At 40.1% G+C, this 14,689-nt stretch overlaps 1 protein-coding gene across 6 annotated transcripts in view; it reads right to left on the bottom strand.

Moving 5' to 3' along the window:
* Positions 1-11,853, bottom strand: part of ATF2 (activating transcription factor 2) — a 50,388-nt gene extending 38,535 nt beyond the window's left edge. For 3 of the 6 annotated variants that reach the window (XM_032189724.1, XM_032189728.1, XM_032189729.1), the window contains exons 1-4: positions 11,779-11,853; positions 8,440-8,480; positions 2,299-2,367; positions 1,633-1,702 (exon numbers count right to left, since the gene is read on the bottom strand). In XM_032189724.1, coding sequence (XP_032045615.1) covers positions 1,633-1,680 — 48 coding nt within the window. In that variant the 5' untranslated portion in view covers positions 1,681-1,702; positions 2,299-2,367; positions 8,440-8,480; positions 11,779-11,853. Of the gene's footprint in view, positions 1-1,632; positions 1,703-2,298; positions 2,368-5,048; positions 5,094-8,439; positions 8,481-11,099; positions 11,128-11,778 lie in introns of all 6 variants that reach the window. The other 3 variants (XM_032189727.1, XM_032189725.1, XM_032189726.1) reach the window with 3 other exon arrangements.
* Positions 11,854-14,689: the final 2,836 nt, after the last annotated feature.

Here is a 14,689-nt window from a genome sequence, read left to right as displayed (position 1 = left end):
ATTCTCTTACTTTCCTTTATGAGCATTTGGAACCCAAATTATGTTTCTGAATTTTCCCCAATCATTCAAGTCACTCCACATACGTCCCGTATGATACCCATGAAACATATTTTTTGGAAAACAAAATGGAAAGCTTAGTTGACCTCACAGCACAGTTATCCAGAATATTTCTGTGAGAAAGGACATGTACACATTGAGCTGAAAGGGGATTTAAAAATGTAAGATTACTGAAAGGCAGTATAATACAGACCAGACACATTTTTTTTTTTTTATTAATTAGAACTCCCCTTGCCAAGGACTAAATGTCTGATTATCCATAGCTCCTACAACTTATGTCTAGATATAACATAAACCACAAACGTTGTTTATCATAGTAAGCCTCAAATACATCTGTCTGCACTATGTGATGGAAAGGCTCCTTTGAAGGGAACAGGTTCTCCATATTCAGACTGCCTCTCTCAGATCTAGCACGATCTGGCATCTTGAGAAGCTTTGCCCATTCTCTGGGGCATAAACTTCTCCTTCACTTCAATCGAGGATTGCTGTAGCCCCATGATGCTTCTTATATGAGATTTAGTTGCCAAAACACTTCTGACAGAGCTTACATTAAAATGAGATTCAAATAGAATGAGGACAAATGTTGCTTAGGAGAAGGCAGTCCTCTTCTGTTACTTTTCATGTCTCTGAACATATTAGACATAAGAAATCTTAGTTCTTTCCAGATTTAAATACAAAATGTTCCATTAATATAATATTAACACTGTCAGTCATCATGTTTTCAGAATAAGAATAGAAATATTTTGAACTCAAAATCCAAATAAATCCAAGTGCACTAATATAATGGAAAAAATCCAGCTTAAGAAATTAGTTCTCGATAAAGGCAGCAGGGATGCCAATTTCATGCAGCAGATAAATGTAAATTCATTAATTTTCAGGTTACTAAATTAAAAGTGTTAAGACCGCTTCCTTTTAAGCGACCATCTGTTAAAGCATTCATTATTAGTATTTTTTATTTTCTGCTCACTCAGTGCTATATCTACTAATGCTATTTAACAGAGTATGTTACAAGCACTATAGGATTTGAAACACATTTTGTGGCATGTATACTTCTAGCACCTCCCATAAACAAAAACATACATAAATAAGAGCTATTTTATATCTGCAGTCACCACAGATATGAAGATTAATCAAAGTAATAAACTACTTTGAAGTGAAAAAAATTGACATTTTTCATAGACAAACACAGAATGCCTGCAAACTTCACAATAAGCTTCCCACTAACATTGTAATATTCTGAAAAATGCAGCTTACCTAATACAAATTACATTTAGTGAATATGAAAATGTATATGTATATTTTCATGAAAACAAATAAGGCAAGGTTAACAAATGAAATTGTGTTCAGCTCAGAAAGGGTAATTTAATTATCTTTTCCTTGTATGGATAATATTTTTCTGAATAAACACAATTAAAATGCTAGAACTTCTTGCTGTCATCTGCTTTTCAGCAAAACTGGAAAGCACCATACTTTCTACCAGTCATCATAAACCCCCTTTTCTTCAGTCCCTTGAAATACAGTTCACTGTTTTACTTTTACTTGATCAATGTTATTAAGTTCAAGTCAGACTGTTACCTGGCCACATCCAGGGGCAGTGCATAAGAAGGGTTTGTCATCACTCATATTCCACAGGTCGTTGTGCTACCTGTATTAAGAAGAGTGGAAAGCATTTTATAAATATCGCAACAAGTTATCAATACATTAACATTCACAGGAGATTTTAATATTCTAGAACTTCTGCCTTCTAGCTGCACTAAGAATCTAAATACCCAGGACATAAGTAGCATCTGGACCAAACAGAAACATAGTAGGTCTAAAATGTGCATCTCAGTCAGAAAGGCAAGTATTTGTGTACAAAATGATCAATTGCAGAAGATACCTGAAAACACAGTAAGACAGCTTGCTACTGAAATGAAAATACACTGTGATCACTACCCATTTCCCTGCCCCCAAAAAGAACAAAGCAGCAGATAATACTGAGTACTCAAGCATACACTGCCAACAGATGAACGTGATTGATTCTGAAGTTTTTTTTATTCATAATCTGTAATGCAAAGTTAGCAGATGTCCTTTATGTCATCTTTTACAAACATAACTACAAAAATATGTACTTTAATAACATCACAGCCATACAACTGAATTACTAACAGACTAAAAACATTTAAGAATGAAGTAATAAATACTAACACTCTTATATTTTGTGCTGATTTGCATACTTACCACACATACTGATACACATACCTGCCAGATATCACATATAAACCTGTTTCATAGGGCAAGCTACCATATCCTCCTTTTCATGGCAATGAACTGCAATTGAAAGTAAATATTAATTACTATGCCTGTTAAATATGCAACAATCCATGATTTTGTAATGACAAATGCCATGTTACAATGAAATACGACAGTTTTTTGAAGAAACTGTTTACCTCACCAGATTGACCAATTAAGTATTGCCTCTCTCAGAAAGAAAAAGGTGCTTCTACTATTAATTCTTTTGGACAAACTACTTCATTCATATTCTTCTAATAAAAAATTCCAGTACCTCTCATTTTTGAAGTGTGAACTCTTGTACAAAAGTGAAAAAAATCAGCCCTCATATTATCTGTAAAGTTCAGTGAGGGCAACAACTAAACTAATAAAGTTTCAAGGATACCACCAAGAAGAATTAAAATACTGAAGAACTACAGATTTTTTTCCAACTAATTTATTAATTAATAAATGCCTGCAACAAATTGTTGTATCACAGAAGTTTTTACAAGCAAAGAAGGTCTTTTCAGTTCTGATGATCGAACTTAGGTAATATATTCTAAATTATGCAAGGAAGCTTCAGGTAAAGTAGAGAATGAAAAGAAATACATTGTTTGTTCCCATAGCAGAGCAAGGAAAAAAATTCATGCAGATCTGCTGTCTCACCCTCCCCTTCCACCTTGGTAAGACCAGGGCACATCTGTACCATATGCCTGGGTACCAGTGTGGTGACTTACTTGAATTTTTCAAGATACCAGTACAAAAAAAGCCTTGTAATTCTACGACATATCAATGATATTGTACTAATTTTTTGAATAAGGTGGTTTTAAGAAGCTGTGGCCAGGAGGTATAACTGTCCCTCATCTCGTAATTTTGAGCTTTCTGTTCCTGAATCATTTGTCTGCAAGATCTCTCAAGTTCATACTGGGTTCTACTGCTTTTTAATACTTTCCTGGTTAGTGGACCTTACTATAGCATGAGCCTTTCCCTCAGCCCCTTCCTTTTTTGGGTTCCAGCAAAGCAAAATGAATCCACTGGCTCTGTTTTCTGGGTTAGGAAGAAAGAGAGAGGGAGGAAGAAGAGAAAGGAGAGCGCATTTCTCAGTCACACTCTCATTCTACAAGCAAGGTAGCATCAGGCCACTTTGGGAAGAGAAAGAGGGACATGCATGGAATTGGGTCAAGCTGTGCTAGACAAGCATAATAGTAATATGTAGATAGAGTGACATCAACAACTAAAAATAATGAAGTACTGGTACAGCAAACATAAAATTATGATACTGTCACATCAGTAAACCCAATAGTGATGAGTAACTAATCACTAAAGTTATCTCATTCTGAGGTCAAGTAACGGGATGGGGAAAAAAAAAGCACCAATTTATCTAATTAGCCAGGAGACGACAAGCACTCTTAACCCATCTGAAGGTTTACTCTGGAGGAAACATGTTCATCTCTAAGCATGGAGATCTAAGTATGGAGATCTAACAGTGTTAGTTCTGACCTCAGCTTGGCTTGATGTATGAAGATGTCTTTGTGATTAACGATCATAAGCAGAATAAATCCATCTCTCCCCCAAAAGAGTAGTCATGAAAAGTTGTAAGGCTTTTGAAAGCTGCCTAACTATACTAAGAATATACACCATTTAGCACTAAGCACAAAACAGCTCAAATAAGCCTAAGCAAACTATTTAAGACGTAATACCGCAGAGATTCATATCTGCAGGGCATATATTACCTGATCCTTTTCTCTAAGACTGTACGGTAAAAACAGCTGCAAAGGGTATTACTTCAAGGAGAAGGAGAGCCCGGTGTCCTTGGCCATGGACACCAAATAGCAAAGAAGCAAAACATCGGGGGGAGATTCCAGCGTCACTTCTAAATATATACATTCAACAGAACGAGGATACTGAGACTGAGATCACAAACCAAGAAGAGATGAATGGCTGCCAGAAACTTTAGAGTCTTTGGCACTGACAGCCCAGGGAAACATTTATGTCCTGCAGACAGGATGCCAAAGCAAGTCAGGGATGGAGATTGCTCTGCTGTTCTTTGCAGAGAGTCCATAACCTGTCTCAAGTTTCTGAAAAGGTGAAATATTTTGTGAACTGTTAAAACTATGAACTTGGTACTATCACTATTAAAGAATATTAACAATGTCATATGTAATACTCATGACTAAAGCTTTAGGATAAAAACTAAGGTTCTTCTCAATGAAGCTTTAGGATTCCACCCTAATTACTGTACATTATTTCAAACTCTACAGACACTTAAAAGCCATTCCATAAGCACTGGCATTGTTCAGCTATGCAAAGCAGATTATTTTTTTTAATGCAGGTCCAAAAATAGCAGGGTCAGTCTCCTTTAGGTCTCAAAAGGAATTAGCTTTGTTAAATCTTGATCGTGGGGCACCATATAGTGAAATATGGCTGCAATACACACATATGGATATACATGATGAACAGAAGAGTTATATCTTTATCAGAAATGGCTGAAGATGATAATTTTTTTATTCCAAAGGATGAAGATTTGAATTAACAAAATTGCTCACAAAGCATTATATCTGTTAATATAGCTTGCTCTGAGTCTTTGACAAATGCATAGTATCAGCCATAAAAATCTACAACACCCACACTGTTAGCATTTTTCTTAGGTCACAATCTATAAAGATGAATTTTTCCTGTCTGTCCATTTTCTCTTTTAAACAAATATTACCAAACCATGCATTTGCATATGAAGTAGTTACCTGGTTTCATGTTTTAGTTTGTGAAGCTTGTGAATTTTGAATATCCTGTTTATAAAGAAAAAAAAAACAAAGTGTTGTCCTGCTGGATAACTTAGTGGAAAAAAGTTGGAGACAGATTCATGTCCTGAACTTTCTAATATTACTCGACTGCAGACCACAAGGAACTTGGTGAGATACTGCCTTGTAAAGGGATTCCAGTTAACATCTGAGGAAAAAAAAGTCCCTTGAAGCACTAAAGCTTTTGCACTTAAAAGAGTTCACGCATGCATTCCAACAAGACCTTGGACATTATAAATCTAAATAGAAACCGGATCTGACAGGATGGGAAAACAAAGGGCTCACATTCATTAGTCTAGCCACATCAGTAAGGATTGTATTTACCTATTACAAAGTCAAATGCAAAGCTCACACCTAGAACAAAATAATTCCATGCAATACTACAGGCTGAGGGCCAAATGATTGTCAAGCAGCTTTGGGGCAGAACCTGTAACTCCTGGAGGACAAGAAACTGAACTCAATTCAGCAGCATGTCACTTGCAGCATTGAAAGCTAACAGCATCTTGGGCTGAATTAGCAAGAGCAGTGCAAGCAGATCAGGGGAAGTGATTATTCTCCTTTATTTGGCACTCATGATGCTACAGCTGTAGTACTGTGTCCAGCTTTGAGCCCTTAAAAACACAGCAGATGACAAACTGTAGAGAAACCAGCTGGGGCCCCACCAAAATAGTTAGGGGGCTGGACTATTTCATACAAGAGGAGTAGCACGGAGCTAAGTTTGTTCAGCCTGGAGAAAGAAGGCTAAGGAAGGACCTAGTTTCTTTCTCTATTACACTACCTTATGTGTTATTATACAGAGGACAGATAAATGCCATCTTGAAAAAAACGTTACTCTCCCAACCCACACGAACTTCTAATCCAAACGCTACAGATAAACTTTACACATCTTCATCAACCAAGTAACAAGCAAACACCTTGCCACCCAGAAGAAAAAGATAGTTCTTGAAGCAATTCCATCTGAAAATGAAAGTCCACCCTTAACTTTTTCTCTTCAGATAAACCAAATACTTCAGTGAAATAATTATTATTACAATCCACTGAAGTACAGCTTTCTTCTACAAGCCTTCCAATCCTAACCTCTTTCAATAGCATAGAGAAACCTATAAATTCTCACTGCAATTCTCAGTGAGAAACAGAATCAGAGCTGAGCAGGAAAAGCATCAAATAAGCTCAGCAGTATAATCAATTTTGATACTAAAACCAGAACGCAATCTAACATTTTTGGTGTTCATTTACTCTGTATTTACAGTACAAAGAAAAACCAGATTGAAGCGAAAGTACTTTAAAATGTCACATGCCTCATCACTCATAATCTGGAAGGCAAACAGCACAGTAAACTATATACCTGCAAGTATGTATACATGTTTAAATACAAAGAGAAACGATAACAGTAAGGTTTGAAAACATTTTACTAATATTTAAGACCGCGTGCTTACTTAAAAAGTAAAGGTGTTTCTATGACACACCACACTAGAGTTCATCTATGTGTACCACAAAAATAGCTTCAACAATCATTTGTATATTTTTATAAGACTTCAATTAAACATCTAAAGTACACTTTCTGGAAACTATTACTGCATCCTCCGAGGCTTGCTTGTAAAATACATTCCTGTAGACAACTTGTAAAAGAAGAGAATAGTACGCTTAGCCAATGTCTTGTTGGCTTATTTTACTGGTAAATGTTCTGTTTTCTCTTAACTCCCTACATGTCAGAAGCATGGAAAATCCAACTGACACCTCATTTCAAATTTATTCTATTAAACATTTAAATAGCTGTTTAAAACGTATGCATGTATATTAATAAATCCTGTAAAAACATCTCCAAATTTGCTGAGAAAAATAATTTACACGTACCTATTAATACTTGTCAGACTTGCTCCTAAAACCTCTGAACACTTTATCAGCATCAAACATGCTATATGCCAAAAGACCTTTATGCCTTAACTTGTTCCTGGACTATGCAGCCTTACTCTGTAATTTCTTACGTTAAACCCTGTAGCAACCTCCTGCAATTTTGGAGTTGATACAAACAGCACAGAAGAAAACAACCTGAACTGAACATAAAAGGATGGGATCTGCTGAGAAGACAGACAACTATAAACAGACAAAATCTGGAAGGAAAAACAAAACAAAGAAACAAACAAAAGCACCAAAACCCCTTAGAATTTTTCTATTCCTCCAGCATTCCTCTGATGGCCCGCAAGCAAGAAAGAGCAGACATTCTCACGAGTGTCATGCTGCCACACACATGCCTGAACTGGACAGTCCATAGAGGACAGTCTGAGTCTGCCAGCTTACATGTGTTGCAAACCCACATTTTGCAGCTAGGCTGACCACTTACAGACACATCTACATATTCTGGTTAGAAAACACAACGAGCAAGTGGGATTAAAAAAAATGTATTAGATTTTGGACACAAATCAGAATTATGGTAGTCTGTTAGCACTGAGTCTCTCTTATGTGTGTACATCACAGAGTGCTTAAGTTAGACCATCAGTGATGTATTTTTCCAATGCTTGCATTTTCTCAAGACTAACCATGTACATTCAACATTTTTTTTTATTCTTTACATTTGATCTGGGATTGTGCCCCTTTTTATTGCACCATAAACTCTTAATGTATAGTTATTAACCCTCTGTAAGCTTTAACGTAGCCCTCATCATAGCTTCAATCATCAATTGCTTGAAGTTAATAGCATAAGATTTTTTAGATCATACCCTAAAAGTTCCATCTTATAAAACAAAACTGTAACATAAAAGGGCAAGGTCAAAGATTTTCAAAGTCTTTATCAATCTACAATTTCTACTTGAAGTGCGTAACTCTTTCATCTCCACATTCGCTTTTAACTAAAGTCAAGCGGACTGAATATATTTGTCACAGTCAAGAGCAACAGTAACAGTTACCTGAAGAACTACATTTAGTGATTCGTTTGGCTCTATGTAGGAATTTTGACAGAGATGCCTCTTCAGATGAGAAAAAGAAACAGCTATTTTTGTTTTCCAAATGTAACCACTCCAAAATTAAAAGCACTGGCTTTCTCATGCAGCCAAACTAGTCAATGCAAATCAAAATAAAGAGAGTACCTTTTATACTTGCAATACTTGAATACAGCATTGTACAGCATAAATTTTAATCACTTCCCATATTTGATCTTCATTCCTACACAGGCAGTCAACCTTACAAGTTTTACTTTCAGTAAAAATCAGATGTTTACATGTAGAATACATCACTTACAAGATGTAAAGTGAATAAGTAAAAGTAATACTTTTACAAGAACTAAAGTAAATAAAATCAACAACTCCATTTTAGAAGAAAAAGCCATCACTCCACTTACCCAGAGAGACTGGAACAGCTTTTTGTTATCTTTTCACTTTCCTGTAATGCAAAAGAAGAAAGATGAATCAAAAGTAATTAATACTTCACCATTAGAGACCACTTTCAAAAGTGTTCTTACCAACTGTATTTTGGTAATGCCACCATAGAATTTTTTGTAAAAAACAAACAAACTAACTAAACTGAATAATGTAGACTGAAGGAGAAAAAAAAAATGGAAAAAATCAAACTTTCCTCTTCATAAAGGAAGCAGAATCACCAGAAAGTGACTCGGTAGATTCTGCAAGAGAATGTTGCAGATGGTCATAGTCCAGAACATTTGAAGGCTGTGAGCCCCAAAAACTGGCAAAGAGGAAAACAGGAACAACTTCTTCACTACTGCCACTCTGCTGCTTACTAGAGTGGCTGTTCCATTTCCTAGAAGACACATGGTCAGTTTCAGAGTTTCAGAGGAACAATAAGGAAGAATGCAAAACCTGCAGCACACAGCTGATTTCTTCTTTAAAAAGCCTAATGCTGAACACTTTTTCCTGATGTCCTAAGTTATGTGTTTGTAACTGACATCTAAGACAAACTGAGGAAGGTATGAAATTAACTTACAATAAACAAGAAGGCAGCAACTGTGTAAGAGGAAAAACGTGTGAGAAGTGAGGACCGATTGACTCAACAAGTTCAAATGAGAACAAGACGTCCACTGGCCAGAGAGTCATGTGTACAGAAACAAAACAATGAAGTTACTTTGGTTTTGCTGAAGGATCAGGCTTTCTGCATAAGGAGGTACAATTCTGGTAGACAGGGAGCACTGACTGAATAAAGAAAGGTCCCCAGGCCTAGCTTCTGGACGGCAGCTCCTGCCTTGATTAGTGGAAGTTCATGCTATGTGAACGCAGCTCTTAAAAAGAAGTCAAAAGCCGGTGAGCCTCAGAGAAGAAATTTAGAGTTAATATTCCCCTGATCTTTTCATGATTTGCTTAGTGAGATACTAGGACTTACTTTCATCAGCTCAGTTTCCTAGGTGTGAATGTTTTAGTATTGTCCATCAACCTAACAAACATTGAGTATGATAATTTAGAATTCAAGTAAGAACAAAAATCCTTAAAATATTAGGATCATCTCCCTACAGGACTCCCGTTGCTCATTGAGATTTACTGATTTTCCACCCTATAAGCAACAAAGTAAGTGACCGTTGGCATTTACCCAGAAATGGAACCACACTGCACTGCTCAAAATAACTTACTGAAGACAAACACAAGTCTGAACCGAAGCTAACAGAAAAATTCTCAAGTTGAGTTCCTGCTAAAGTGCAACTGACAGAGAATACAATTGGAAACAGCGTGGCACCAAGTTGCAGAAATACGAGCTATTGTATAGCTATTAAATATCAGCTCATATTTCTATCACTAACTCTACTCAACGTCTTCTTAGAGTGCACCTTATTGATTTGAAACAAACCTGCTTAAGTTATGCAGGAGGACACGATAATTTGAAGGCAATTCATTATTACAAAGAAAAGTTAGTACTATTGAATCATGTTTATTCCACTGAAAATAGGTAATGTTACTTCAAGATCATTTTAAGACATAAAAATGTTCATATTAGAAATAACAGATACTCTTTAAATGTAAACACGCATTTGTAAGTTTAGTTAATGGTTTGGGGAGAAAAAGAATAGCTGATGAGAGAGGAATGTTAGGCAATAGATGCACCCAAATTTAATTAATAGAATTCAAAAGAACAGCATATTTCAGGCCACTCAGTGCTGTCACAAAAACACAGTAGCAACATGATAACAAAAATTATTCATAGAAGTATGCATGATTAAATTTAGGACCTGAAAGCACCTTATATTACATGTTGCACAGTCAAGAAGTTTCTGGAAAAAGATATAACAAAGATGTTCAGATTTCTAGAATTTAAATCAGGACAGAAATATGACTGCACAGTGAAAAAGATCACAGACTCAAATAGTTGATTAAATATTAGCATGGCACATCAGTAGTAAAACAAACTCATAATGAATTTTTTTAAAAGCACCTTCACCCCACATACACATGGAATTATTTTTATTTCACATTTCTTTCGATGCATATTTATAATAAGCAGTTCATGACAACATGTCAAAATTGTTGCTTCTCTTACTATAGCAGTTTCCAACTTTGATTCTTCCAACTTAGATTGGAGAATCCAAGTGAATGCCTAACCTGACAATAGCTTGTCAATTGCACCTACAGCTGGAGTTCCATCAATGGGCAGCCATGTACGTTTCAATGAGAAGTTGAAGATGCATCCAAAACACTTACTAGAAGCCCTGGACCACAAATAAAAGTTTTCCTCATCCTTGAAACGAACGTTGAATTTAGCGTTTAATGCCATCTTATGCAGACACAGCAGTAACTTAAACTTAAGTTCAGCAACATTGGCCTTTTTTTTTTAATAAAAAACAAATGGTAACCATATGTAGCTTTACAGCCAGCAAGAGCTTGGGAAAGGCCTTTCACAGCTGTGAACAGAATAGATGAGACAAGATGAGGATAAAGATAGTACTTTAAAAGGTGAAACACAAAACTCAGTCTGAGTTAGTTATTCGCAAAGCAGCGGATGAATCAGAATTTCTATCCCTATCAGAATTTTGCGCTCTAGCATGAAGAAACAGGTGGCTACCTTCATTTGGGGAGGAGAACGACCATTCCTGGGAGAAGGCAACATAAAGAAAAGCGAGTGTCAGAGCCCGAGGCTGGGGCACGGAAACGCACTCCCGGCTCCCACTTCACGAACGGGGCTGCGGGGGGACAAAACCACAGGAGCAGCACGGCAACACCCCCTCCATCCCCCCCATCCCCCCCTCGCCCCACACCGGGGCGATAACCCCCCCGTGCCGAGACCCCGCGCAGCCACCCGCACCCGTTACGGCGGCGCCCCGGGAGCCGCACGATGCGGGGCGGGCCCACGCCTCTCGCCTGCAGCGGGGCGCCCCGGCCGCCCGCCGCCGGGCACGGCCCGGGCCCTGCGTGCCGCGCAGCCTTGGGGCAGGGCAGGGCAGGGCAGGGCAGGGCAGGGCAGGTCCGGGAGGCCGGCCCGGGCCCCGCCGCGGCCGCCCCCGCCCCTACCTGCGGCGCTGCGGCCCCGGTGCCGGCCCCGCCCGGCTCTAGGGGCGCCGGGAGCCGCAGGCCGCGGTGGGGGAGGGGGCGGCCGCCGAGCGGAGCGGCGCCGCCATGTTACCGCCTCCCGGGCAGCCCCCGCACGGCGCGCGGCGGCGGAGCCACCCCCGGGCCGGGCCCGGGGCTCCGCTGCGGGGCGGGCGGTGCCGGGAGGGGCCCGGTGCCGCTGTTTACAAACTCACCGGGCCCGCAGCGCGCGTTAACGGCCGGGTCCCCCACAGGCTTCCGTCGCCTCTCGCGAGAGCGCCGCCGACATCTCCGCGGGTGGCGGAGGAGCGCGGGTCACGTGGCGCCGAGGGGCGGCGCGCGCCGCCGATTGGGCGCCGCCGGCGGGGCGGTCGGGGCCGTGGAGGGGGGTGCCTGTGTGGCCGGAAGCGCCGCGCGGCTGGGTGTGGCCGCGGCGCCGCCGAAGCTAAGCGGGCGCCGCGCGGGTTTTGCGTGGATGGGTGACCGCAAGGGCCGGCGGCGAGGCGCTGCCTGCCGGGCGGTCAGGGCCCGTCACAGCAGGTCGTTAGGCGGCTGCCTACTACTGAGAGCAGTAAAACCCATCTCTGCCTCGCCAGGGATCTTAAATGCCTGCCCTGAGGCTTCCCTGGCCACATCTTGTACAATTCAGGCCTGGGAGCCAAGCCCTGTGAGATCCGTGCCTCCTCCTGCACTCGGGGTAAAACCACTCAGGGAGGGCTCGTGTGGAAGCGCTGATGAGGAGCTGCGGCACAGCCCTGGCCCTGCTGCTGCAGGGTGGTTATGAAGTGCTGGGGGCTCTGCTTGAGTCATGTCACATCCATGTTGCTCAGCCCTTGCCATGGATACGTTCCTTGAGCTCCCCGCTCCGCCACACACCACAGCCCTGCCCGCAGGGGAGCCCAGTGGGCCGGAGCTGCCTCCTGCCTGTGGCCACAGCTCTGCTGAACACCTCCAACTTACCACTCCACCAAAAACACTGCAGCAAAGCACAAAGAACATAAAACATAAGCAGCTTCACCTAATTTTTTTACACAGAAGGAATCAGAAACATTTTGGATGAATTCAAAAATACCCTAATCATAGACATCAGCACAGTTTAGCTGGTATGTGCTCCCAGCCATGGATGAAATTTTAAACTACCAATCCTTTCTCCTGAGACTGATCAAAATCCTGACCTGATAGTATGAACAACAAAAAAAATCTTCTAAAATACAGTATTAGTTCCAGTAGCATAAGCAAATTCTACACTATGTAAATGGCATCACCCGTTTCCCTGAACTTGTAGAACTCAACATGGTATGCCTCATTTCTTGTCAAATGCTTTGGTAGAACTTCACAGAAGTGCTGTACTGTGCCTTCACGATAAAGTGGGATAAAACCGTTTAATTAATTTGAATTCTTCTTTACGAAGTATGCCGTGAAAGGCTCAAACAAGAGATACCGCAGAAAGGAACAAAAATCTATGCAGTTCTAAACTTCCTGCACAGAGCAACTAAGAGCTGCATCTGAAACAGGTATTCTTCGGTTTCAGATTTACCTTTACATGGCATCCATCCTGAGTCTGAGCAGAAGGCTCAACTGCAAGTTCTTTGCCTTTAGCCTCAAACTGCTGCAGAGAACACATACAGAGTATAAGCAGGGAAAAACAAGAAACAAAGAAAGAAGCAGGTCTGGAAGCATGAATCACTTGCCTGCAGCAAAAACATAACAACATAACTGGTTAAAATAAACATTTCTTTCACCACACATTAGGATAACACTCGTGCACATCACTTTCAGAGGTGGAATGATGCTGAACCTACTGGAACAGCAGGCAGAGCACTTCAGAGACAGTGGAGATCTCTGCTGCAGCTAGCTTCATCCAAGAACAGAGTCCTTAGTTTGGAGGATATCAGTCTTCCCAAATTGAAAGCACAACGACAAAGGTTTCAGGAAAAGTGAAGCCTACTGTTGCTTCATGGGACTTTATATCTGTTTTCTCTGACCTATGAGAAATGTTTCTTGATGTAAGCTCTTATGGAGGTGGTCAAGTCCTTTTAGACAGATCACTGCTACCCAGTCACTAAAAATAAATAAATTGTAATATGCAGACAAATAAATGGTTTTCAAATAAATGGTTTTTAGTTATCTCTTTTGTGAGCATTTTAGGAACACCCTATTTTTTTGGAAGACCACCCAAACTTAACTGAGCTGTTTAAGTGCTCCAACAACCAGCGAAAGCACGCTGTTTTTCAAGAACAGGGAAAATAAAGGAATAAAGGGAGTCCATGTGCCCTAGGATGTGAAAAACCCACCCATTCCTCATTGGCTAAGGCTCTTATTGTCTATAAGGAGGATAACCCTCCCTGCCTGAAGGTTTGCCTCCATGTTTTGAAAGAGCTGGATTAGTCTTTATCTGTAACGCTGACATCCAATTCTTCCAAAGTTAGCACAACTTAACAGCAATTTTGCTTGGTTTTGGACCATGTTAACCAGTGAGTGGAGTGATTTAATATGTGTCAAGCTTGGGGAGATGCGGAGATACTACTATGATATGTCAGGTGTGAAATCTGTCTATGTGCTGCCTTTCAAACAAGGCTGACCGTAAAGAGAAGACTACATGTTGACAGAAGTGAACCACAAGGGAAAGGACTGGATACAAGTCCAGTAATTGTGGTCACTCAGCTTCCTTATCGAGGTTCCAGAACAGCTGCTAGCCAGAACTCCCTACACCAAGCACACAATCGTAACTCAGCAGAGCTATTTCATATGTAGACCAACTTCTAAGTATTATTAACTGATCCAGAGCTAGGCTTAACCAAGGCTGAAGTTACTTGGTAGGCCAAATCCCAGTGATAAAGAAATCTGAAACCTGAATTAAGTGCTCTCATTGAAATTAGAGTGCTATTAATTAAAAGCAACTTCAACACAATTCTTGTTAATGACTGTAGAACAGACTAGCAGTTACATGTAGAGTTAAAACAATTATCCAAGTCTGAAGTGATGAGAAAAAACTCACCGAATTCTTAGCTCATTATATTCTCCATTGGAGAGCAGAAATTAGAGAGGAATTTCCAGTTAGCTCTAAATACCATAGAATATACATATACACACACACAAATATATTTAAATCCACAAATTTAATTT

This window comes from Aythya fuligula, chromosome 6, assembly GCF_009819795.1.
Source record: "Aythya fuligula isolate bAytFul2 chromosome 6, bAytFul2.pri, whole genome shotgun sequence".
NCBI lineage: Eukaryota > Metazoa > Chordata > Aves > Anseriformes > Anatidae > Aythya > Aythya fuligula.
This window is presented reverse-complemented; position numbering and strand designations above follow the sequence as displayed.